Source organism: Stegostoma tigrinum, chromosome 5, assembly GCF_030684315.1.
Source record: "Stegostoma tigrinum isolate sSteTig4 chromosome 5, sSteTig4.hap1, whole genome shotgun sequence".
Taxonomy (NCBI): domain Eukaryota; kingdom Metazoa; phylum Chordata; class Chondrichthyes; order Orectolobiformes; family Stegostomatidae; genus Stegostoma; species Stegostoma tigrinum.
This window is the reverse complement of record NC_081358.1, coordinates 12349396-12376610: the sequence shown is the minus strand read 5'-3', so window position 1 is coordinate 12376610 and position 27215 is coordinate 12349396. Positions and strand designations below refer to the sequence as shown.

The following is a 27215-nucleotide window of genomic DNA, read 5'->3' as shown; positions in this document are numbered from 1 at the left end:
ACCTCCATCATTTAATAAAATCACAGCTGATATGATTTTAACCTCAACTCCAATTTCTGCATAGCCACATAATCTTTCATCCATTGTCCAACTATTAGGAGAGTCAAGTGTTTAAAATATTTTCAATTTTATACGTTACTGCTAAGTTTTTGGTGTTGACGCTCCACAAACTGTTGTAATATAATTGGAATTTCTTTTAACGTCTTTTATTACATTTAGATTTTATCATTTAATTTTTATAACTATTAAAGGTAAGAGATGTTAGTGCTTGTGATTTAACATTCATCTTGAATGATCACACTCAGGTTTCCACTATGCTGTCAAAGAAAGTGTTATCATTTTAACATCATACGAACCATCTCCAATTACCCATTAATACCATTTATCTTTCAGCTGGTCTTGGTAGAAATGTCACTCACAAGCAGACCAGACAATTTGTAACATTTCCATAATAAAAGTGCAAAAACAAATGACAAAGAGATGGAATATTCTGCTTATAGGATTTGACAGTGAAATCAGTTTGCCCACTTTGATTAGATTAGATTCCCTACAGTGTGGAAACAGGCCCTTTGGCCCAACAAGTCCACACCGCCCCTTGAAGCATCCTACCCAGACCCATCCCCATCCCCCTCCCCCTATAACCCACACACACTAAACACTACAGGCAATTTAGCATGGCCGATCCACCTAACCTGCACATCTTTGGACTGTAGGAGGAAACTGGAGCACCTGGAGGAAACCCACGCAGACACGGGGAGAATGTGCAGACTGCACACAGACAGTTACCTGAGGTTGGAATTGAGCCTGGGACCCTGGTGTTGTGAGGCTGCAGTGCTAACCACTGAGCCACCATGCTGCCCCAAACTTTGACCAGCTGAGATTCACATGCTGCAATCTCAAACCAAGAGGTTGGACGAGTTTTGGGAAAATGTTTCTTGGAAAACAGTTTCAGTAAAAAATTGGCTTCAGATATATTCAGTCTCAATTCTTCACCATAAAGGAACTATCCTTGGCATATTTTGAAATGTTTCATGATGTATTATTTATTAAGTGATCTTGCACTCCAATAGAAAGCAGATCTTGGATTAGTATTCACATTACATTTCAGGAGCTCTCAAATCAAAATCCACATTCTAGGAAATAAAACAAAAATGGAGTACTGAAAAGCTACACATATTTCCAGTCAGTAAACAACATGCAAACCTTTAATTTTAACAGCGATGGTGCAAAGCAGAGATGCTCTATGATTCTGCGTGAAACAATATGAAGTCACCTCCAATAAGTCTCAGAGGCATACAGCTATAGAGATTTACAGCTTGGAAACAGGTCCTTTGGCCCAACTTGCCCGTACTACCCAACAGTCATGATTAATCTAGTCCTATTTGCCTGCATTTGGTCCATATCCCTCCATGCTTAACCCATCCATGTACCTGTCCAAATGTTTCTTAAATGACAAAATTTACTTGCATCCACCTTGTGTGAGATCTTAAATCCATCTATCCCAGGAGGATAGATGGTTCCTGTACCGGGAAATCCTTCGCAAAATGGAAGCAGTGTAGTAACTTTGCACTTACCATTTTCAAGAACGAGATTTCAAAATTTCTCTCTCAAGAGCATTTCCATTTCACCAGATATCTAAATAATACATTACAGCCCAACAAGCTTAATAAACAGAGAACCCCCTTCTATATTACTTCTGCTGCTGGCTCTATTGCACGGGATTACTCTTGTCTTCAGAAGTTGGTGGATAATACTATACTAGGTCTTGTTATGGATGTCAACAACCAAAAACATATATCAGGCAGTAACAGAACAAGGAATAACTAAGAAATACTTTTTTACAGTATTAAATTTTGCTAAGTTTTTGTAGGGAACAACGTAACAAATAATTTTCCATTGATGCAAGGAAACTTTATCATAATCCCTTTATTCAACAACTATGAGAATTGTCAGGTGCAGCTAAATTCTCTTCAGCCAATCTTGCTTTGCATGCTCCAAATCTCCCTCAATTATTTGAAGCAAATACGCTGATACATACCTTAAAGGTGCTGGTTTGACCTTCAGCAATTCATATAACTTTCAACTTCAAGTCAAACAAATCATAGAGAAACCAAGGTGTACAGCTGGATGAACACAGCAGGCCAAGCAGCATCAGAGGAGCAGGAAGACTGACATTTCAGGCCTAAGAAGGGTCTAGGCCCGAAACGTCAATTTCCTGCTCCTCAGATGCTGCTTGGCCTGCTGTGTTCATCCATCTCCACACCTTGTAGTCTCAGATTCTCCAGCATCTTCAGTTCCTATTATCTCTGAAACAATTTTAACCCCACTGCGAAGCTTCTTCTAAGGATGTCTACCTTGAAGAAGTTACCCTCCTCCCTCTGGAAAAACCTCAGTGGATCTCTCTTCCATCTGCCTCCCACTCTCTCCCTATTTATTTCAGAACCCCCTTCCCCGCCCCCATTTACTGAAGAAGGGTCTAGGCCTGAAACGTCAGCCTTCCTGCTCCTCTGATGCTGATTGGCCTGCTGTGTTCATCCAGCTCTACAACTTGTTATCTCAGATTTTCTAGCATCTGCAGTTCCTACTATCTCTGAAATCATACTGAAACTTGTGTCTGAGCTGAGTGACCTGGATTTTTTCTTCCCTTTGCCAAGGCTCAATAATTAATCTTAAATGCTAGTATAATGAACTGAGCTGCAACATTTTTCTGTCACTGAGGTCACTTTAAATCCATTGTGAAGCATGGCAGAATCAAAAGAAGTCAATACCAATCCAAGAAATAATGGAAATTGCAGATGCTGGAGAATCCAAGATAACAAAGTATGAAGCTGGAGCTCTCTGATGAAGGATCTAGGCCCGAAACGTCAGCTTTTGTGCTCCTGAGATGCTGCTTGGCCTGCTGTGTTCATCCAGCTTCACACTTTGTTATCTTCAATACCAATCCAAGTATTAGAGATAAAAATGTAATTTTCGTCCAAGAGGTCAAATCGATATCGGTTGATGAGATCATTTTATGCATTAATGATAAAATAAGTGTTTATTTTAAAGAAATTCAATGTATTTTGATTATCATTCAATAGTGCTAAACTGTAGAACCTAAGCTACATTGTGGCTGAAAATTAATTCTACTAAGATATGATTGCCACAAGATAACACAGGCAGCCAGCAACCAGTCTAGGACCCTGTCATGCTTGCTGTGTACTTGAGATGAACAGTGTCAGACTTCCAGGTAAGAACTGTAGATTTACGATGTTATGTTTTATCATTCAAACTTATCAATTGCCTTCATAAAGGTTATAGAAAACAAGTGAACTTACTGGGAGGATAAAGAAATCCATAGGAAATTTGTCTGTCTGCTCTATAAGCTGAACACGTTTGACTGTAAGTTGCAGAGATGCGTATATCAGGTCTCACACAGTTGTTCAGGAAGTCTGGAAGGTTAAACAGTTCCACCTGAAATTGGATGTGAAAGGCTCTTTACAATGGTATCAATACGTCTTTCAATTTTGAAGGTAATTTCAAGGAGTTCACTTCCAACAAAATAAGGGTTTACAAACTAAAATACTCATTTTGTTTTGATCATCATGAGAAAAGCAAATCATATCAAATGAGTATCTGTATCAGGGCATTATTGTCACAAGTGCAACAAGAGTGTATCAGAGGACCTGAAATTGTCATGCTGGGTGCTGTAGGTCCTGGCCAGTTTCTACAGGGGCATGTTTCAGGCAGAAATCAGTCCAGCCCAGACACAGTTTGTGCTAGAGACAGGCTGGCTGAGAAGAAGGACTCCCAACTTGAAAGTTTTCACATGCATGGCCTGCACCTACACCTGGAAGAATAGCAGAATGATACACAAAATAAAAGTATTGATAGCAGATCTAGCAAACCCAACCAGTTCACATCTCCCCACCACCACAAATTTGGGAGTATCACACCAGAACACCTGGTCAGGTGGATATCCAAGATGTGCATCAAGAGCTGGCCCTCTAGTCCCAAGATTATTCAAACACATGAACCCCCTCAATCATTCCCACTTTGCCAGCGTCAATGCTAGAGATACAGATGGGCACACTCAAGCTGTTGGACCTGCAGCTTTAGAACTGCATCGACTCAATGCATCATCCATCACAGTGGCTTAAAATAAGTAATTTTTTCAACATGATGATACTGGCTAGATTGTATTAACTGACATCAAACAGACATTTATCAAAAACTGGCTGGGATTATACATGTATACCTGTAATTCAACAATAAATTTGTTTCTTTCCCACACTAGCATGCATAAAACTCCGCCAACATTCAGTGTATTATTGTATCCATTATGGTGCAGGGTTTTAGTGTTAGGGAATAAAAAAACATGTTCGACTTCAGGATTGTTATTTCCACATTAAGAATGTCCAAAATTGGTATCATTTTCAACACTCAACATATACTCTTTAAACTGCTGAGCACGAACCTGTTTTGGAACGGTGTATGAAGTCCACAAAGGCATTGAGAATGTCTCACTGTATCCACTTACATAACCTTGATGATGTAAGATATAGTACTTAGTACGGTACAGAACACCAGGACGACCATAAAGTAGGTGCTTGTTTTCTACAGAGAAATCAAAAACGCAATAAGATGGATATAAAAGTTATATATCAACAGAAATTCAAAACAAAAACTGTAATTTTTCAACTTGAAGAATTAACTACACTGATGAATAACAACCAGGCATTTTCATTAACAGTTCTTTTTATTGTTTTGCTGGTTTCATGAAAACACAAAATAGTATTGAAATTGCATGTACTTACAATTCTGAAAGCCTTACCTTCTCCTCCCCTCTGCTGCAGGCGCTTGTTCAGCTCATCTCCTTTGTTCTAAAATAATTAAAATAAATGTTTAAAGGTCGTTAAGCAGTGGATTTTAATGTGTAAGTAAACCAATAAGACTATGCTGCACATCTGAGAGTTGATTTATTCATAAATGGCAATTAACAGCTGACAGAACTACCCACAAAGAGAATCAAGCAAACATTCCAACTCTGGTTTTAACTCAAGGTAGAGTGAGTTGTTCAGCAGCCAGGGTAAAGGGGAGACATGTAACGATGGCACCAGCATAAAGTCAAGACCCTTAACTCCTGGCCTCACGTAAATTTTGGAACAGTGAGGCCAGCATGAATATGGAGGGAATGATGCAGAACTAAATTTCGGATGGATGGGAGTCACTGCTGGGACCCTAAACTGACATGAAGTGTTCAGCTTTGGATGGTAACCAGCCAAAGTTGGGGGTAGGTGTTCATTAAGATGAGGTATGAAGCAGGGAGTCTCCACTTTGATGTGGCTCGGGGGGGAGGGGGGGGTGCAGGGGAGCGGTTAGTAAGGATTGAACAGCTGCATCTCCTTTCTGACCAGTAAAACCAATCCCCACAATAACTTTCCGGGTTTCCTACGGGTCAATTCTTCCTACCAAGAGATTTCATTCTGGCATCGGTCATTGTAGCCACAATCCCAAATTAAAGTTGCATTGGAACAGGATAACATCATCACCTAATGAATAAATGATCCCAAAATATTTTTAGTTCAGGTAAAACCACAGCTGTATCAGGAAATGGAAGCTGACATTCCGGGTCGGGACCCTTCTTCAGCAATTCTTCAGAAGAAGGGTCCCAACCTGAAACATCAGCTGTCCGGGTCCTTTGATGTTTTCCTTTATTTTATAAATCTTTCATTTATTCATTAATTTAATAATCTTGGAGAAATGAAAGTCCTGATTTTAAACCCACCCACCTGACGGGAATGATATGGTCTAAAATGAGAGATGGACACTACCTGCTGCATCACCAGCATGTTATGTCTGTGTCACCATTTTAATTGTCTGAGGAAGCAAGCAACGACCTTGTTAATACTGAAACATTAGGACCTGATGATGTTATCCTGTTCCGATGCAACTTTAATTTGGGATTGTGGCTACAATGAACAATGCCAGAACGAAATCTCTAGGTAGGAAGAATGGCCTGCTGCGTTCCTCCAGCTTCACACTGTGTTTATCGCAGGCTCCAGCAGTTCTTACTATCTCTCTATCAGGAAAAATGTTCACAATATTTGACCAGGTCAAACATTATCTCAGCAGTTCAAAAGTGAACAAATGGTTCGATAATGTAGACATGATTTTCTAACCCTCTCATCACAGGTGCAACCCAAATCATCCTGAACTGCTGAAACAGCAATATGGGACGGTTTCGCCACTTCTTCTGGGATAGATGGTCTGAATGGGGGGTTCCGCAATATATGATTCATGCTGCCATGAGTTCCATTATTAGGAGCTGGTCTCAGTCCAAGGAGGTCTGAAAGGGAAAGAAAATATTGGCTGGTGTAATTTTCATGCTAATAACGTATGGCAGCAAAACATAACATCATTGACAATGAATTTCACACATTCAAAAGCCAGACTGTGGTGATTTTCATAGGTAAAGCACAACTAGTTAGGCTATGTTACTGGATCTCTATTCTGAAAAACTCACGTTTATTTTCAAAGCATTTCGTCACCAATGAAATCAGGTTACTGCATACCGAAACAGCAGTTTGGCTTCATGCAGACAAACAGTGTTAAGGCCATTTTGCTGATCTTGAATCTAAAATAAGAGAATCAAAGTAGATACTTTCCAGTACCTTTTGGAAGATAATTTTTGGGAATGCCATCTTATAAAATTACACGTAGTACATCTAATTTGTAAGGAAAACTGGGCTTCCTTTGATATCAGGTTGGGAATGCGAAGACTTGTATTTAAAAGAAACATTTAAAATAGAAGCATGAGTATCCTACTCCAATAACCCTAGATATCTTCAATCTCTAGAAACCCATCTAATGCTTTCTTAATTCAATGGTTTTGCCTCTATAGCCTCTTGTGGCAAAAAAATCAACAAGTTCAGTAGCCTCTGAGAAGAGAAATTTCTTTTCATCTCAGTCTGAAATGACCCTGTTCGGGACGAGCCATCGATGAGAAACATCATCCCCCCATCCAGTCAGTCCCGGCATTTCAGAATGTTATGTTTTTCAGTTAAAAACCCCTTTCATTCTTCCAAATTTTAGTTAACACCGCCCAGTCGACTCAATCTCGCCACATACAACAAGTCTGCTGGAAACAGACTGCTGCATTCTCTCTGGGGAAAGTAAATTTTTCCTTAGGTAAGGAGACCAAAAACACAAACAATTCTCATCATAATTAGTTTCTTAACCATTTTCAATTATTAATGTGGATTCCTACCATTTTACACATAATTTTGTCCAATTGTTTTTAGAAGCCAATGTAGAGCACAGGAGAAACATAAACAGAAGTTGTTGGAAATAGTGGGAACTGCAGATGCTCGAGAATCCAAGATAACAAAGTGTGAAGCTGGATGAACACAGCAGGCCAAGCAGCATCTCAGGAGCACAAAAGCTGACATTTCGGGCCTAGACCCTTCATCAGAGAGGCTCTCTGATGAAGGGTCTAGGCCCGAAACGTCAGCTTTTGTGCTCCTGAGATGCTGCTTGGCCTGCTGTGTTCATGCAGCTTCACACTGTGTTATCTTAACAGAAGTCGTTGGACTGGCTCAGCAGGTCTGGCAGCATCTCTGAAGAAAATATGGGAGTTAACATTTCAGGTCCAGTGACCCTTCCTCAGAACTGGGGAAGGGTCACTGGACTCAAAACATTAACTTTGATTTTTTTCTTCACAGATGCTGCCAGACCTGCTGAACTTTTCCAGCAACTTCTGTTTTTGTTCCTGATTTATTGCATCCGCAGTTTTTTTCAGTTTTTATACAGCACAGGGGATACTGTATTTTCTGAAGTGATATGCAGCCAAGTTGCAGCATTTTCCTGCAAATGGAACATATGCAGATATCATCTTCCTAGTTCGATAGGCCTGGAAGATCATAGCAACACATTTTGCATACATACTTGCAAGCACTTTAAACATCACACAAATACTACAACACAGATGGGCCCATTCCACACAACCTGCAAGGTGTGGCTTGGCTACAGAACCTTCAACAAGACTGCCAAGATTCATCAATGGTGGAGACTTGGTGAGTTACCATGGAGGTTTTAAAAGAGAAGAGTGAGTGGGAGCATTGGATTGGTGTGAATTGGCATAAGACTATAATGGGCCACATGTGGGATCTTCAATTACCATGGATTGACCCTAAGTTAGAATTCTGGCTGTATGGTATGATGGAATGAGTAGGGGTCATGAACTGGCACCAAATTAGCATAGAGATTAAAGGGGTTTTGGGGATGAGTAGGAAGTAATGGGTTGGCACTAAGTTGACCTTGGGCCATGGGGGCAATGAGGAGTGGATCAAGGGATTTAGGTTGTGGTGTGGTGTAAGTGGGAAGCAGAGAGTTAAGGATCTAACTGCTTTTGTTATAAATAGCAGGAAATTCCAGAGCACCAAGGTGAGACTTTAAATTTTGCCCCCCAGCACTTGACGGCCCCTGTAGTTACTTGAAAACTGTTTCCAGGGACAGCTAGCCCAATTCCAGTACTTGCTCTCATGCAATGAAAATCCTGTGCCTCAAAGCTATTTCTCTAGAGACGGTTTTGCCGAGCCAAGAAATTTCCCGCTCCTGCATAGCCAACTCGGAAATGAAAACCTGATTCTAGTCTCAGGATGGCGAAACAAGGCTGAACTATCATAATATTTACAAGCCATTCAACCCAGGTCAGTGCTGATGTTTACAACCCTCATAAGCCTCCTCCCACCTTACATTACTTCATTCTATCAACATGCCTTTCTGCTCTTCTCACTCTCATGCACTTACCTAGCTTTCCTTTAAATATATGCATGTTCTTTGTTTCACATACTTAATCTGATGTTAAATATCACATTCTACCCACTCTCCATGTAAAGAAGTTTTTCCTAAGCACCTTACTGAATATTAATGACTGAATTTACACTTATGATCCCCTAGGATTTGAACTCTCCACAAGTGGAAACATCTTCTTACTATCTGTACGATCAAGCTCCATCAGTCTTAAAGATCTCTATCAAGTCACCTCTCAGCCTTCTCTATTCCACAGAAAAGATCCCCAAACATCTTGTGGTTTGCGAATAGTGACCACCTCTTCTTCGTCCTGATGTCATAATTGCTGCAACAATGCTAGTGAACCATAGCCAATTCGTTCAGTTTGAGATGATATAGCAATTACAATTTTAGTAATGGAAATGCTACAATTTTACTAATGGAAATGTCATCAGTGATAAGCAATTAAAAAAAATGGTTCACTGTGATCTGTCCAGCAGAATAAGAATAGCTGAAAAGTATTCATGGTGATTATGTAGACAATAGCAGAAGGATCAAGTTTAAGTGTTGATCATTGACATTTTGTTCCTTTTAAAAACAAAATGAAATTATTTTAGTCATGTACTTGCAACTTATTTGGCAATTGTTCATTACTTTCATCACCCTCTACGCATTTATTCCTGAAAATTGTACACATTTAGCTTTCATTTCATGTTTAATGTTATACATAAAAATGCTTTAGACTCTTTATTTCCGTAACAGAATACATCAAGAAACCAATGACTATGTACAAGTTCAACATAAGATACAATTATACGATTGGGAAATAACTTATTTTTACACACAATGCAAAGAACTTACCGCACATAACGTTATACAGTTCAATATTTTCAAATGGTGGAACCTTGGTTTTAAATTTGAAACTAGGTCCATAGCCTATGAAAACAGTCTAAAGAAGCAATGACACAAGACAAGCAAAATTAAAACATCGAATTATAGCACAACGATAGCACATACAATGCATAAAAACACAAAATTCATTGTCAATGTACAAGTAGGATGACGGCATACTGACATGATCCTCTAAAACATCACATGATGAGTTCCTTACTTCAGTCAAGCAATCATTGTCATCGGTAGATTTAACAAGTGCCTCAGTGTGAACTTGAAAAGAGGAATTAGGTCCACTCGAATTGCTATTGTATTAAAAATAAAGTACTATAAGCAAAGGGCTGGGAACAGGCTGCCTGGTTGGCTTCACACCAATAAAGTGGAGAAATAGGAGTAGAAATTATGAAATATAATATAAAAAATCACCACTTCTCCAAATAGTTGGTTAAACATAAGCACAGTACAGGGAAATTATTGGTTGAATTTTAGTGCTTGAAGTTAGACTTTTCTCATTTATACCATTCAAATTTCTTTTTGGGTTGGAGTTATGGCAGTGGTAAAAGTAGAAATCAGGGACATTGCAACAGATGAAGGAAGCCCTTGAGTTTCAGTCCTAGATCATTATCCCCACTGGGATTACACAGTTCCTGCACATACTGAGTAAAATGGCGTAATGTGTGATTGTTAACAAGATGTTTTCCTAATACTAAAAACATCACTTTAGTTTTAGAGGAAGCTAAAGGAGATAATTTTGTTTTCAAGTATTAGACATCTTATTCTGATCAATTAGTTGTGCTAAAGCAGAATGATCTACAGTAGTAGAAAGGCAAATTGTTGGGATTTGTTTTGGTTTAAATTAGGTTTAAATATGAAACCTTCTTTGGGAGAGAATGATCAATTTCTACAATTTTATAAATCCTGTTAAAAACAAATGGGAAAATCCACTACACAAAGCTGGTATGCTCATGTAGACAGCAGACAACTTTATAGAATACAATGCAATACAGGAACAGGCCCTTTGACTCACCAAGCCTGGGCTATTCCGAGTCCTTATTTAGACCCGCTACATATTGCCCAAACATGGTTTCTATCCCTCTATTTGACTCCTGTTCAAGTGTCCATCAAGATATGCCTTAAACATTGCTAACATGCCTGTTTCCACCACCTCCACTGGCAATGTGCTCCAGGCACCCACCACCCTATGCCTGAAAAAATTTTCACACACTTCTCCCTTAAACTTTCCTCTCTCAGCTTGAACCTGTGCCCTCTTGTAGTTGACCTTTCCACCCTGGGAAAAATGCCTCTGACCATCCACCCTATCAATGCCTCTCATAATTTTGAAGTCCACTATCAGGTTGTCCGTCAGCCTCCGTCTTTCCAGAGAAAACAGTCTGAGTTTATCCAACTTCTTCTCCAAATGAATCAACAATTGTTAAACCTTCTCTGCATTCTCTCCAAAGCATTTATGTCCTTCTGGTAGTGTGGTGACCAGGATTCCGAATGTGGCTTAAATAAAGTTTTTTACAGCTGTAACAAAGGTTGTCAACTTGTATATTCGATACCCCGGCCAATTAAGGCAAGTGTGCCATATGCCTTTTTGACCACCTTATCCATCTGTGTTGTCAGTTTCAGGGATCTATGGACCTGCACAGGCAGATCCCTCTGTATGTCAGGGTTCTGCCATTCATTGTACAATTCACACGTGAATTTGATCTTCCAAAATGCATCACCTTGCATTTGTCCGATTAAAATCCATCTGCCATTTCTCTGCCCAAATCCAAAATCTATCTATATCCTGCTGTATCCTTTGACAATCCTCCTCACTGCCTGCAACTCTGCCAGTTTTGGTGTCATCCGCAAGCTTACTAATCAGACCATCTATATTTTCATCCAGATCATTTATATATATTACAAACAACAAAGGTCCCAGCACTGATCCCGCAGAACACCACTAGTTATGGATTTCTATTCCATAAAGCACCATTCCACTACTACTCTCTGAATTCTATGACTAGGTCAGCTCTGTATCCATCTAGACAGCACACGCCAAAACTCCTTGAGACTCTAATCTCTTGTACCAGCCTGCCATGAGGTACCTTATCAAACGCCTTACTAAAGTCCATGTAGACGACATCCACTGCCTTTCCCTCATCAATCATTCTTGTCACCTCTTCAAAGAACTCAATCAAATTGGTGAGACATGATCTTCACCACAAAACCCATGCTGTCTATCATTAACAAGTCCATTTGTTTCCAAATGTGAATTAATCCAGTCTCTCATTATCTTCTCCAACTGCTTCCCCAATACTGACATCAGCCTCACCGGCCTGGAATTACTTGGATTATCTCTGTTTCCCTTCTTAAACAAATGAACAACATCAGCCACTGCCCAGTCCTTTGGAACATCGCCTGAGGCTAAAGATGATGCACATATCTATTAAGGCTCCAATCATTGCCTCCCACAGTATCCTGGGATAGATATCCCATCTGGCCCTGGAGACTTGTCTAACTTAATGCATTTCAAGGAACCCAACATTTCCTCCTTCATTATGCTGACCACCCAACAGTTTTAACACACCTTTCCCTAACCTCAACACTCTTCAGGTCCCTCTCTCTGGAAAGTACTCATGAAGGATTTCACCCGTTTCCTCTGGCTTCACATATAACCTCCCTCCTTCATCCTTCAGTGAGCCTATTCTTGTCCCTGCTGCCCTCTTGCTCCTAATATATGTATAAAATGCTTGGGATTCTCCTTAACCATGCTGGCCAAGTACATTTCATAACCCCTTTAGCCCTCCCAACTCCCCGTTTAAGCTCCTTCTTACTTTCTCTATATTTTCAAGGACTTCATCTGTTCTTTGTTGCCTAGACCCTAGGTATGCTTCCTTTTTTTAAAAAATTCATCTGATAATTTCCCCAGTCACCCAAGGTTCCTGAATCCTGTCATTCCCGTCCTTCATTTTCATAGGAACATTCCTGTCCTAATCAACAGACCTTTGAAATGACTCCTACCTGTCAGATGTGGATTTATCCTCAAACATCTTCTCCCAATCCACATTCTCCAGTTCTTACCGAATCTAATTACAGTTGGCTTTCCTGCAATTTAATACCTTTACCTGAGTTCCACTCTCGTCCTTATCCTTAATGGCTACTATTGCCAAAATATTCCCCCACTAAAACTTTGATCATCTGGCCGGGCTCATTTCCCAATACCAGGTGCACTATGGCCCCCTCCTTCACTGGACTATCCACATACTCTTTCAAAAAACCCTCCTGGACACATACACCAAACTACTCCCTATCTAAACCCCTTGCACTAAGGGAGTCCCAGTCAATATGTTGAAAGTTAAAAATCATCCACCGCACCAACCCAATCATTTTCACATCTTTCCACAATCTGAGTATATATCTCTTCCTCTATCTCCCGCTAACAGCTGGAGATAGTACAATCCCAGCATTGTGATTGTACCCTTCCTATTCCTGAGCTCTACCCATAAAGCCTTGCTGCAAGATCCCTCCAGGGTTTCTTCCCTCAACACAGCTGTGATATGCTCCATAACTAATAATGCAATGACTCTTTTGCTTCCTCCTCTGTCTTGTCTAAAGCATCGATATCCTGGAACATTAAGCTGATAACAGTGACCCTCTTCGAACCATGTCTCTGTGATAGCAACAATATCAGAGTTGCATGCATTAACCCAGGGTCTAAATTCCTCTGTCTTACCTGTTATACTTATTGCATTGAAGCAAATACAATACTAGCCTCCAGTTTTCCTGAGCTCGGAAACTTCTCCCTGGACGCACTTCCTCTTAGCTGTGGTTGCCTTAATCTAAAACTCTTCCCCAGTCTCTATACTTACTGACCTGCTGCTCCAGTTCCCACAATCCTGCCACACTAGTTTAAATCCTCCCAAGTGGTATTATCAAAACTATCTGCAAGATTATTGGTGCCCCTCCAGTTTAGGTGCAACCTGTCCCACTTGTGCAGGTTCTAATGTCCCTGGAAGATATCCCAATGATCCAGATATCTGAAACCCTCAACCCTACACCAGCTCTTTAGCTATGTGTTCGACTGTACTATGTGTCTGTTCCTAGCCTCAGTAGCACATGGCACAGGGAGTAATCCTGAGATTACTACCCCTGAGATCCTGCTTTTTAGTTTCCTACCTAATTCCCTGAATTGTCATTGCAGGACTTTGTCATTCTTCCCACGCATGTCTTTTGTGCCAATATGAACAATGGCTTCTGTCTGTTTACCCTCTCATTTCAGGATGCCCCATACCCATTCCAAAACAGCCATGACCCTGGCACCAGGGAGGCAACGTACCATCCTGGAGTCTCTCTCACAGGCCAAGAAGCATCTATCTGTGCCTCTGACTATGAAATCTCCAACTCCTATTGCTCTATTACACATTATCCTTTCCCTCTGTACAGCAGGAGCCATCCATGTTGTCACTGCTCCAACTGCTGCTGCTACTGCTATCACCTGATGGGCCACCCCTCTTATCGGCACCCAAGCAGAATACTTGTTTGACATTTACCTTTATGAATAACTTTAACTGAGCTCCTGTTTAAGGTGTGTTAAAGATATACATTAATTAAGGTTATGATCTCTCTACCTTAATTAGTTTGTACAGCTTTGGATTACTTATTACTTTGGTTAGGTACTCGGCACATGGCTTTTATACCTATCATGTTATTCTATCCATTTGGTTTGACTCCAGCACCTCCTTATTTTTAATTTTTTGTAATTATCTCTCTACCTCATTTTATCGGCTTATAAGTCATCTCTTCACTTGTTGTTCAGCTGATGGTACTTTACTCACACCATCTGATACTTTTGATCACTTGAAGAGGCTTCTTATTTGACACTCCATAACACTATTTGAAAGATCTTTTGGGCTCACTGCCCTTGGTCTCTCGGCCTATAAATTCTCTGTCTGTGTGTGCCTCGCTCACTTCACCTGACAAAGGGGCTACACTCCAAACACTTTTGACTTCAAATAAACCTTTTGGACAAGTCAGTACAACTCTTACCTGCATACTATTGATTTTATTATCATAGCCATGGTCGCCTTGAAAACTGCATTTTCCTGAGAGCTTTCGGGTAACTTCCATTGGTTTCCTGAAGACAGAAAGGACAGTTAACACATGACTTCTTAAAGCACGAGGTAAAAGGTATTAAACATCTGGAGATCAAATGGCCTGATGTAGTGTTTTCTGGTCAAGTACATTCTTTATGAATGGTCTATTGTATTATTTTAACATAATACAAATCAAAAGTAAATTTTTATCCATGTCTATTTCTTGACCACAAGACATTTTGCAGAATGGGGCTCATTTCTCAATGCAAACATCCACTCACCAGCAGACTTACATTCTTCTACACTAATTTCAAAATACAACACAAATGTTATTTGCTTATATTGAATTATGTCCCACTATTAATCTAACTATTAATTAACTGTGCACCGATGTAGTGCAGTTAGATTTTAATACACCATCCCTATTTTGAAAGTATTCTCTGGCCCCACACCTCCTGACATGTATAATCTGCTTCAGCTCCAAAAGCCCCTGGGATGCCTTCCAGCCTCTAATTCTGGCCTCTTGAACAATATTCTCTCACAGCCAATCGGAGGGTCAACACACATTGGACACATTGACTTCTTGTTCTAGAAGTGCCTGTCTCAGACAATCATTGGAGGTTCACACAGCAGCAGGAAGTATTATTGGGAATGTAGCACTTGAACATCCCTGATTTCAACCACTTCATCACAGACCTATGCCTGTAGTGGACTGCCTGTCACACGTATCTGATTCCGCCCATAATTTAGGACAGTTCAGGAGTGGACAGGAAGGTTGCATTATTTTATATATTGCCCACCTCAAAATGCACTCACAGAGAGCTACATTGTGAAAGTGTCAAAACTACTACACCATACATGTAGTCAGTTTTATTTCACAAGGTAAAATTATCTGCACCTCATGAAAAAGTTTAAAGATGTTCAGCATAATTTAATCTAAAAGTAGCAGTCAATGATAAATCATCAGGGTACATAGTGCACACATTTTATCTGAACTGAGATTAATTTACAATATTCTTCTGGTTTCTATGAACTAATGTATAATGTAGGCCCTACAAAAGTGAAAATATTACTAATAACAGTATAAAAACAACTGAAATAATACAGAAGGTTAATGTAGAATATTCATAATAGCACTGTCATCGTTTACAGGGGAGTATATAGGAATTAACAGACTGATATTCTAAGCCCACACAATCCTAAATCTGTACACAGTGTAACATAAGAATTATTAGTCAGGTTTTTGATATGCATTTACAGTAAAGAATTAAAATTTTGCAAGGTGTAGTAACTCCATGGTGCTCAAATAGATACATTAAAACAGAAATAAGCAGGCTATGTTATATGTGTACAAAACAGATTGTGCTAGACGAAAACAAAGTATGCCAGGCAGTATCTGCAGAGAGAAAAACAGGTGTGATATTTCAAGTCCAGTTACTCTTCTACACAAGACTAGATTGAAAACATTGAAATAAAACAAGAAGTGCAGATGCTGCAGACTGGGAACAAAAACAGAAATTGCTAGTGACACTCAGCAGGTCTGACAGCATCTGTGGGAAGAAAGCAGAGTTCATATTTCAGGTCCAGTGACTCTTCATCAAACATTAGTTCTGTTTCTCTCTTTACAGACACCACGAGACCCGCTGTGTTTCTCTATCAATTTTTCCTTCAGACATCCAGCATCCGTAGTCGTGACTTAGTATTTGTGCTTCAAGTGCAATTTATTTAAGTACCTTGCTACCTGCCACTTCCTCTCTACCATTATATGAACATCTTCAATTCTTCTGTTGTTGGCATAATGTAAACGTTTTGGGAGGTTCATCTTCAAATAGGGCTTGAAATGCTGATCCGGTTTTTTACACTGAAAAACAATTGAAGTTGAGCAAAATATACAGCACAAAAATGATAAAAAAAACTCTTACAATTCTGTATCAGTAGGTTACAGTTGCTTCAGAGTATGAATTAGTGATCATTTGTGAACAGTGAAAACTGCAAAAGCAAATTAGGTCATTAGACACAGCTACTCAAGCTAAAACTATCAGTGTATAGATGACACTGGAACAACAACGTATTATTACACATACATTTCTTAACCTATGTATAAGTAGATCCCAAATTTTACAAAATACATTTTCTAACTAGATTTAGTACAAATTATCAGGAGCAAATAAGGAAGTTTCCCTTCACGCACAATCAGTTTTCGAAAATTCACTGTGTTAATGGAAGTGTGTCAAAATACCAAAACACTGCACCACAACAGTGTGGCAAATGGCTTTCTATAAATCATTTCCTACACTGCTGATTCACCATAAGGAGACTCAAAACAGAGAGGCAGATGTGATGCAGAAAGAACTATACTAATGAAATTGTGTTCATCTTCCAAGCTGCAATCTTATCAGGCTCTGAACGATGTGGGCGATGCCAAGGTGAGTGGCAGAATTGGGTGAGATGTTTGGCGAGGTTCATGTCTCTGTTGAGATTATCTCGTCACATCAGGTACACTTTCCTCAAGCTTGCCAGGCTGCTGTGAGCTCCCAACTGATGACCGTTCTTGCTTGTCAAACACATTGCTCACCGTCCAACTTGTCATAGGTGACCATCTTACCAAACTCGCCCTACAAACTAGCTATTGGAAAAATTCAGCATAGAAACCAGAATGGGCTCTACGCCACCTCAGACCAGGCTGACAGGGTCTGATATACTGCTGGTCCTCAGGCAGGAGATAGTCCCACTTGTGCACCAGCTTCCTGCCCACAAAGCTGGACGCCAATTTCCCTCTGTCAGGGACCATGCTGGGCAACTCTGGATTGACAGCATTTGTCCAGATACACAAATGGGCTTTGAAATATCGCACCAGCACCAGGGATGCTGGTCAATTCTGAGAGCTCTGGTGAGAACTCCATGTGGTTAACACGGGGTAGAGACCAGATTTGATACTCACTGTAAGAGCTGGAATGTCAATTATTTGCAGTGAGTTTGGTAAGATACAGCGAGAAAATTCTCTGGGCCTTGTGGTCAGAATCACTATCAAACTCAACATAAATCACACTTAGCCAAAAAAATCGTAAGTTTCGGCTTGTGGTGGTTTATACCAGAACGGCATTTAAAGAACTTTGTGGCCCGGCCTTAAAAGATCCCTCTGTCATGAATATCATATGGTATAAGAAGGCCTACACATTAAAGGAAAAATATCCTCTAAAAAAATCATAATCTGCTAGTCTACACTCCTTAAAAGCTCAAATCATCTTAGTACAAAGGTTTTCCAATGATGGTCCATTTGTATTTGTATTCTTCTGCACTAATTTCAGAATACAATGCATATTTTATCTATATATATTGAATTATGTCCAAAGAAAAATACAAAGGAACATCTCTCTGATATTCTTCAAACCTTTACTGCTCACATGCTAACTTGCATCAAGTCCAATTCAATCAACCAGATACCTGTGGTTTAGAGTTTGATAAATTTCTGACTAATGGTGCATGGAGAGAGGGTTATAGGAACAGTGCGGGTAAAGGGCACTGAAATGATTGATTAGCCCTGATTGTATAAAGTGGGGGAGCAGGCCTAATAGACTGAATGACCTATTCCTGATCCCATTGACTCAAGTAAACAGATAGCAGCTGATCATTCTTAAGACAAATAAGCAGAATGTGCAAAGTGATCAAGTATTTTCACCCAAAACAAAAAAAAGTGCTGGAAATCACAGCAGATCAGGCATCATCCATGGAGAAAGAGCAAGCTAATGTTTCAGGTCCAGATGACTCTTCATCAAAGCAGAGAAGCACCTTCTCACCATTTGATACAAACTTCAGTCACTACAAGCATGCATTGTTCTTCTGCATGAGAAACAAATTGGACACACTGGGATAGCAAGGTGTAGAGCTGGATGAACACAGCAGGCCAAGCAACAGCAGGCCAGCTTAGACCCTTCTAAAGAAAATGCTTTTGGTCCTCTTGAATTAATTTCATATCTTGGGTTCTGAGTACTGCATCCTGGTATCAACCAATTCTCACATCTTGTGACCCTCTTGTGACCTCGGTTGGTGGGGCGAGCAGGTTCAAGTCTCTGAGGGGTGGGGGCGCGCTAGGAATGGCAGATTTGCTCCTGAGCACAGTGGCAACAGTTTAAGCTATTTTTGTTTAAAACAAAGGAACCTATCTTTTCAATATTTTTGCAGCAGCAATCAGGCCTCTAAAAGATCTGTCTATTAAGCCATATCAACCATTACATAAGATGAAGAGGATTGAAGTGACTCTCAGCTGTGAACATTCAGTCTGAGATCCAGCCATTGCTGCGTCAGAGCTGTGACCCCAAAATCTCATTTCACAATCACACTGTGGCTTTGAAAGCACATTCCCGGTGATGCCTCATAAAGCATAAAACCATAGAAACATTACAGATGAAATTTATTTAGAATTTCATCAGAACTTGGATGATGGGTCCATGTTACTGAAGCATAAACTGATCCTGGTGGTTAGCTAGTAAATAGTGACAGAAAAATATAGGTGGCTTATAAAAGGCAATTTCAATGCAACAATGAGTTTACCGATTTTAACTTAAACCAGTTATTATAACTAAAGAGAAAATCAGTTCCAATTATTAAAAAAATGCATTAGCAACTTCAACTAAATCTATTTGGTATTCTTTAGTAAGCAGAAGTAGTAACAGGTAGAATGTAAGGCTTTCTTTGTTAGCACTAATGCATCACATTATGTACTGTTTTAAGTTGAGAATGTGCAGATTTCACGACAAGTTGGAGCTGAGTGGTGGGAAGGGGAGGAGAGGTTGGGATGGCTGAGGAAACAATATTGGGACTGGGTGGCAAGGGATGAAAGAGATCAGGAGTTGGGAGGAGGGGGAAGAGGGAAGGAGATATTGGGACTAGGAGAGTGGGGTAAGAGATAGGGTAAACCAGAAGAGAGCGAAAATGGAGATAGGGGAGGACAGCCAGAGGTTGGGGTGGAGGGAAGGAAGACAGAGGGAGAGAAGGCCTCCCAGCTCGTGGGCTCTCCTCATCACATCCAACTCCAACCTCTCTGGTCCTGGCTCGGTTCCCAGCTCACTCCAGGGGCTCACCCACATCCAGCATCGCTCCCTCCACTACTGAACCCAGTTCAAAATCAGAAGCTCTTCCCTGTGCATGTGTTGTAATGCACTTACATATGACACACATTAAGTCTACATGATGACAACAGAGCTTGGAACCATGCATTGTCCGGTCAGCACAAGGAGACAATTGCCCAGAGTTACTGATGTCAGCAAACACTGCCATTATTTAAAGTGCGACTTGCTTCAGTCATACAAGGCATTGGTGAGATCACATCTGGAGTATTATGTACTGCACTGGTCACCGTACTTACAGAAGGATGGTAATGTATTGGAACCAGTTCAGAAAAGGTTTACTGGACTAATATCTGAAATGAGGAGGCTGCCTTATCAGGAAATCCTCGACACACTAGGCCTAGACCCTGTAGAGTTTAAAAGAGGTGATTTTATTGAAACGCCTCAAATCCTGAAGGGATGAGATTGGGCAGATACTGAAAGGAAGCTTCCTCTGGTAGAAAAATCTAGAACTAGGGGTCACAGTTTAAAAATAAGGGGCAATCGTTAAAAACAGAGATAAGGAAACAATCTTTCTCACAGAGAGCTGAATGGCTTTGAAATTCCCTCCCTCAAAATGCAGAACTTTTAAATATTTTTAAGCCAAAGGTTGATAGATTCTTGATTACCAAGAAGATGGAAGATTATTGGAGATGTGCAGGAATGTAGAGTTGAAGTTGTAAATGAGATCAGCTATGATCTTACTGAATCGTGAAACAGGGTCAACAGACCCAATGGCCTACTCTTGTTCCTTGTTTGTACATTACAATGATCAAAGTGTAAGCCTTCTAGTAATTAGATCAGTATGTGAGAAAGTGCTTTCTGTTTCAACATTCGCTAGCCTTCAATTTCTTGTCCATTGATTTCAATAAACAGGAAGTCATGTGCCAGTGAGTACAGAAACAGAAAATTCTGACTAGTTCTGTATCTGTATTAGATTTCATTAATATTCAGAATTCAGTAGCTATGTCCTCGTCTTTAAGTATTAGCTTTCAGTAATGCATTGTTTTATACTCACAGTAAGGTTAGCCACCAGTGTTTTGGGATCATCTGTAAAGAAAGGTTAACATAAAACTGTAAAATGAGGAGATCCTAATGGGTTACTGAAGAAACAAGCTTTACCCAACTTAACTACATTCACAACTAATCAAAAACCAAAATGCAGCCATAACAAAAATATCTTACAAGCAGCACAGTCTTAGAACAACAATACAAGCATGTTACCGCAAGTTATGAGGGCATGTCTTACAACTTCTAATGCAACAATTGCTTATCGGTAACTCAGGTACATAGATCAACACATCTTAAAGGATTTAATGTACAGAAAATCCTGCAAGACCTGCTTACCTCTTTATCCAAATTTTGGCTATGTTGTCTCATCATGCCATACTCCCTGAAAGGAACTGGGATTCATCAAATCATTCTTGTACTAACAGCTAAATGATAGCATGTTGGAATTTTGCACTGCATACACAATAGTCAGCGACATTTCTATCAGTAGAAAACAGTGGCTATTTGGGCATTCCAATTATAAGATATAGCTGTTCAGGTTCCTAAGATTTAAAACGAGCATCCGCAGACATACTGGAGTCCTTGCACAAGTCAAATAAGACTGGGTGATGCTGTTTAGCCAAATTGACCAATCTACAGAAATCAGTAGCTTTGCTCTGAATTTTCTGCCAATTTCTATTTGTAGGAACTGAGAAACCTAGGACCTTTCAACAATATTCCCCAATGTAACTGCAGCATATTGGTATTAAGTACATAGTCAGCAACAAAATTATTTGGACTGAAATGTAATGTAGTGAATTGTGCACCGAGCAGGCATTCCGAGGCCATCATTTATAACCCACCCTTCTTTCTTAAATAACAAAGTGTGGAGCTGGATGAACACAGCAGGCCAAGCAGCATCGTAGGAGCACAAAAGCTGACGTTTCGGGCCTAGACCCTTCATCCATTCTGATGAAGGGTCTAGGCCTGAAACGTCAGCTTTTGTGCTCCTAAGATGCTGCTTGGCCTGCTGTGTTCATCCAGCTCCACACTTTGTTATCTCGGATTCTCCAACATCTGCAGTTCCCATTATCTCTGACTTTCCTTCTTGTTGGTTCTCTCATAGCCTGCTGTAGATGTATCCCTCCAACCCGGTCTGCTTGGGGTAAAAGTGCTCCCAAACCACTCTTGTAAATCAAAAGCAAATATTTAAGAAATCAGCTCTCTCGCCAATTTACTTACATCTGGGATTGTTACTGTATCTGGAGCGAATACGTCCCAGAGTTCCAGGGTACAGGATGATGTCATCAACAGTAGAGAGATAGTTACTCAAAAATTCTGTTCTTTCACAGCTTGCATCTTCCATTCCTATGAAATAAACCACAAATTACCATGAAGTTATCTTTTCTGCCTCAAGATCAATATGCGACTGCAGATCAGGTTCAGTCAGGTTTGGCTGTGCTCAAACAGTACCTCACAGACTTGGTGTATTCTAGATGGCTGCTGAGTGCATCGCCAAGGTTATATATGAGAGTGCAGGGAAGTGGAGTTGAAATGCCCATCAGCCATGATTAAATGGCAGAGTGGACTTGATGGGCCGAATGGCCTTACTTCCACTCCTATGTCTTGTGGTCTTATGTCTTAAGTTTAATATGGGGCACTGGTAAGATCACTGGCAATGTGAAGAAAGCAAATGGATATCCATTCTGAGCAGGATCATGTTTGAAGCGGGATAATCAACCTGATGCTTAGATTATTTGCTTTGTTCCATCTTTTACAATGAGTGAAAGGAGTGAGGATGTCAAGGAGGTACCCAACAGCAGAGGCAGGGCGTCTGGTATTAATGCAACATACACAGACACAACGCGTAGTCTTGTAATACTACCAGTGAGAAATAATTTGTATTGAAATTCAGGAACAGCAAGTTCCACTAGAGATTTTTTTAGCATGGTGATTTCCACAAAAGGCGGCAAAGGCTACTGAAAACAATCTTTCAATGTTCTTCTTGTTTCAACACAAAGACCTGAACAAAAGTTCCATTTAAATCTTCACTTTCTTTGTATAAATCCTTCCCTTAAACTATTGTGCACTTATATAGGGATAAGTATCCTAATCTGTTTAGCCACTGCCAAAAAACTAGAAACCAGAGCTCATGCTAGCCTTTGTGATACTTCTGCCTAATTCAGTGGTATTTATTAAATATCATTTCATAATTTATCCTATCAATTGAAGGGCTCCTGTAGCATATTGGTGTGTCATAGAATCCCCACAGTGCATAAAGATGCTATTTGGCCATCAAGCTCACACTGACCCTCCAGTTAGCGTCCCATCCAGATCCACACTTACCACTCCTGTGACCCTGCATTTACCATAGCATCCACCCAGCCTACACATTCCTGTACACTGTGGGTAATTTAGTATTGTCAGTCCACCTGCACATCTTTGGATAGCGGGAGGAAACCAGAGCACCCAGTGGGAAACCCTCATGAACACGGGAAGAACGCGCAAACCCACACAGACATTCACCTGAGGCTGGAATCGAACCCAGTGCTAACCACTGAGCCACTGTGCTGCCCTATTTCTGGGCCAGAAAATCCAACTTCAAGTCCTACCTGCTCCAGAAGTGTGTCATAACATGTCTGAACTGGTCAGTCGGAAATATTTATATTTCAATTGAATTTGTTTGGTATTTCAGTTCCAGCATTCTTACTTAAATGCAAAACTCTGATTTGAAAATGGTTGTTCCTAGTTATAGTGATTTACCTTAGTCTGTTTGCCTAATTGCCTTTTCTTTTTGTGCCTTTTCTTTATCTCAAGGTTCCACTGAGAATTAAGTGAATTATAAATTTCAATGGGTTTTCCTACCCATGCTTCAGAAAATTTGGATGGAAATGCAATATTCACCTGCTTATACTAAAAAACAGAATTAACAGGTTCGGGAAGGGTATGGGATACTTTGTTCACATTTGGAGAGATAATTTGTACAAAGCTAAAAGCAACAAATTATAGAGGCATCACTGCTCCAATTTCTCATTTGTTATTCTTAATTGGACTTATTGGATACCCAGCCAATCTCAATGCACCAAAATAATACACACTTCTTGACCTGCCACCAATGAAACAGTCAAGTAATGGTCATTGCAGCTCTCAATCCTCCTCTGGTCCCCTTAACCTGTCTTCTCAGCATGCAAGAAAAGTGGCTGTTTTCCTGACAAGGCAACCAGCCTGAAGTGTCTGCTGGGTTTGGGGCAGCCTCCATTTTCTACACTCAGAGAATCCCTACGGAGGGGAAACAGGCCCTTCAACCCAACAAGTCCATACCTACCCTCACAGCATCCCCCGCCCAAGACCCATCCCCCTATAACCCATCTAATCTACACATCCCTGAACACTACAGGCAATCTAGCATGGCCAATGCACCTAGCCTATGCATCTCTAGACTGTGGCAGGAAACCGAAGCAAATCCATGCAGACACAGGGAGAATGCGCAAACTCCACACAGACGGACACCTGAGGTTGGAATCGAACCCGGGTCCCTGGCGCCGTGAAGCAGCAGTGCTAACCACTGAGCCGCCGTGCCATTCTAACTGTCTCAGTCTGGGGGCAGATACATGGGGCAACAGTATGGCTGTCGAAAGCCACCATCCAGCCATTGCCTGAGCCCATTTTGCCCTGTAACCCCTCAGGGATTGCTTGCTGGTTTCACAGCAACTACACAGCCTATGCTTCAATGACAGCCTCCAGCCCCAAGGCTGTTGGTCTCTGATTTGCTGGCAGCTTCAAGTGGGGCAGGGCTTCAGTGGCGAGGCTCCTGTCTGAATGAAAATCTCTTTGGGCAACATTTCAATAACTAATTGGTACCTGATCTGAGAAGCTGTCTCAATTGTCGGGGTAAAGAGTTAATGACCCCTGAAGTTGCTTGCCCCAGCACTTTGTCCAACAAGTACTCAATACAGGGTATCACAGCAATTACGAATAAAAAGGTTTTCTGATAATTTGGTTTTACATTCTTTCCTTTAGGCAGGTAGCATTGCTTTGGGAGATATTTGCAGAAGGTCCTCATGACAATACTTGCAAAGGGTCTTCACAAGGAAGTTTCACAAGTTTTAATGATTGTGACACAGACCTACCGGTTCTGGACAGTAACTCCTCGCCATGCCCACTTATCTGAGCACACAGCTTCCACACCATCCCTCAATCTACTCACGCACACACATAAACACATTACATTTTCCAAGCTCCATATCATCTGTCCTCATACTTAGAACATGTAACTGTTGTTTCTCCTCACTTAGGAGATCTTAAGAGATCTGTTGCAAAGTTAACGAGAACTTGAAATGAAACAGCACTGAACGAAACAGATTCTGTTGCTCCAAAACGTAAACAAAATACTCTGGACGCTAGAAATCAGATACAAAAACTGAGAAGGCTGGGGATACTCAGCTGGCCCAGCTGGCAGCACCTGTGGAGAGATAAAAACTGAATAAACGTTAACATCACCGTCATGAAGTCAATTCTCTTTGCCTCTCCACCATCAATGCCAGAGCCACTGACCCTCTGTGCATTGGTCATTCATTCATGGGATGTGGGCATCACTGGCTTGACTAGGATTTATTGCTAAGTCCAATTGCCCTGCAGGAAGTGGTGGTGAACAATCCTCCCTGTAACTTTCTTTTTTGGTACGGTGACCTCCAAGAACTTCCGAAATCAGAAGTGAATGTGTCAGCACGCTAATCAGCATGCCCGGGACCTCGCTGACAGCCACAAGGTCGAGAGGGAACATTGTTGGTGAGCTACCACCTTGAACTGCTGCGGTCTTTGTGCTGTAAGGCCACCCACAGTACTGTTAGCAAGGGAGTTTCAGGATTTCAACCCAGCAACAGTCAAGGGACACAATATATTTCCAAAGGACCCACCTCCTGCCTTGTCCTTCTTGATCGTAAATGTCACAGGTTTGAAAGGTATTATCGAAGGAGCCTCAAGAAGTTGCCGCAGTGCATATTGTAAATGGTACATATGGCTGCCACCCTACTTCAGTGGGGAATAGTTGCCCAATCAAATGGGTAGCATTATCCTGAATAGTCTAGAGCTTCATGGTGTGTTGTTTAAACTGCTCTCATCCTGGCAAACAGACAGAATTCCATCACAATCCTAACTTGTGCCTTGCAGAGAGAGGACAGGCTTTGAGGAGTTGGGCGGTAAATGAATCACTGCAGCTTTCATAGCCTCTGACCTACTTTTGTGCCCATCATATTTATATGGCTAATCCAGTGTAGTTTGGTCAATGGTAAGACTCAGAATGTTGATGGCGGGTCATTCAGTGATCATAATGCTATAGAATGTTAAAGCAAGCCGGTTAGATGCTGTTTTATTTGAGATGGTTCTTGTCTAGCATGAATATTACTTGTCACTTAACAAGCTAAGCCCAGTTATTGTCCAGGTTATCCTGCACATCAAGCTGCTTCAGTAACTGTGGAGTCATGCATGGTGCTAAACATTGCACAATCATCAACGAGCATCCCCACTTCTGACCTTACAATGCAGGGAAGGTCATTGATGAAGCAGGTGAAGACAGCTGGGCCCAAAACACTACCCTGAGGGATTCCTGCGGAGGTGACCTCCAAAAACTACAACCATCTTCCTTTCTTCTCAATATGACTCCATCCAGTGGAGACTATTCCCTGATTCCCGTCAACAATGCATGCCAGTGCTACTTGATACCACATCAGTCAAAAGCAATCTTAATGTCAAAGGTAGTCATTGCCACTTCCGCTTTCTGGTTCAGTTCTTTTGTCCACGTTTGAACTAAGAATGTACTTAGGTCAGTCGTTGTGTGGGCATGACAGAACCAAAATTGAGCATCAGGAACCTAAGGAAGTATTGTCCCGAAATCACTATTGGTGGTGAACCCATCCATCACTTTGCTAATGATTGAAAGTAGGCTAGGTGCTCATTGTCTGGTTTGGATTTGTCCTGCTTCTTAAGTGTTTATTTATACACTCCAAATCTGTCAGGCACAATTTACATGTTTTACAAATGAAATGATACAATTGTTGCTTAAAAGTGTTATAATGTCATTAAATAAAAACAGAAAGTGATGCAGAAACTCAGCAGGGCTGGCAGAATCTGTGCAGACAGAAACAGAGTTAACGTAATTAGTCCAATATGATTCTTCTTAGGTGTCCAGACCTGTCGAGTGTCTCCAACACTTACTGTTTTTAGTTCAGAGCTCCAGCATCAGCAGCATTTTGCTATTACATTATAAGATAATCATTGGAGGTGACTCACTGTTGATCACTTCTTCATTTTAAACCACAAGTGAGATTCAGGAAGGATGCATTTCAAGAATCTTTATTAATTTACTCATCACTTA

General features: G+C 40.7%; 1 protein-coding gene across 1 annotated transcript in view; it reads right to left on the bottom strand.

The window, feature by feature from the left end:
• The window catches only part of enpp2 (ectonucleotide pyrophosphatase/phosphodiesterase 2), a 98568-nt gene that overhangs the window by 19213 nt on the left and 52140 nt on the right, over nt 1–27215 (bottom strand). The window contains exons 14-22 of the mRNA XM_048528936.2: nt 22085–22210; nt 20871–20902; nt 16481–16608; nt 14701–14788; nt 9634–9721; nt 6162–6328; nt 4814–4862; nt 4457–4596; nt 3318–3453 (exon numbers count right to left, since the gene is read on the bottom strand). Of these exons, the coding sequence (XP_048384893.1) occupies nt 3318–3453; nt 4457–4596; nt 4814–4862; nt 6162–6328; nt 9634–9721; nt 14701–14788; nt 16481–16608; nt 20871–20902; nt 22085–22210 (954 nt within the window). The remainder of the gene's footprint in view (nt 1–3317; nt 3454–4456; nt 4597–4813; nt 4863–6161; nt 6329–9633; nt 9722–14700; nt 14789–16480; nt 16609–20870; nt 20903–22084; nt 22211–27215) is intronic.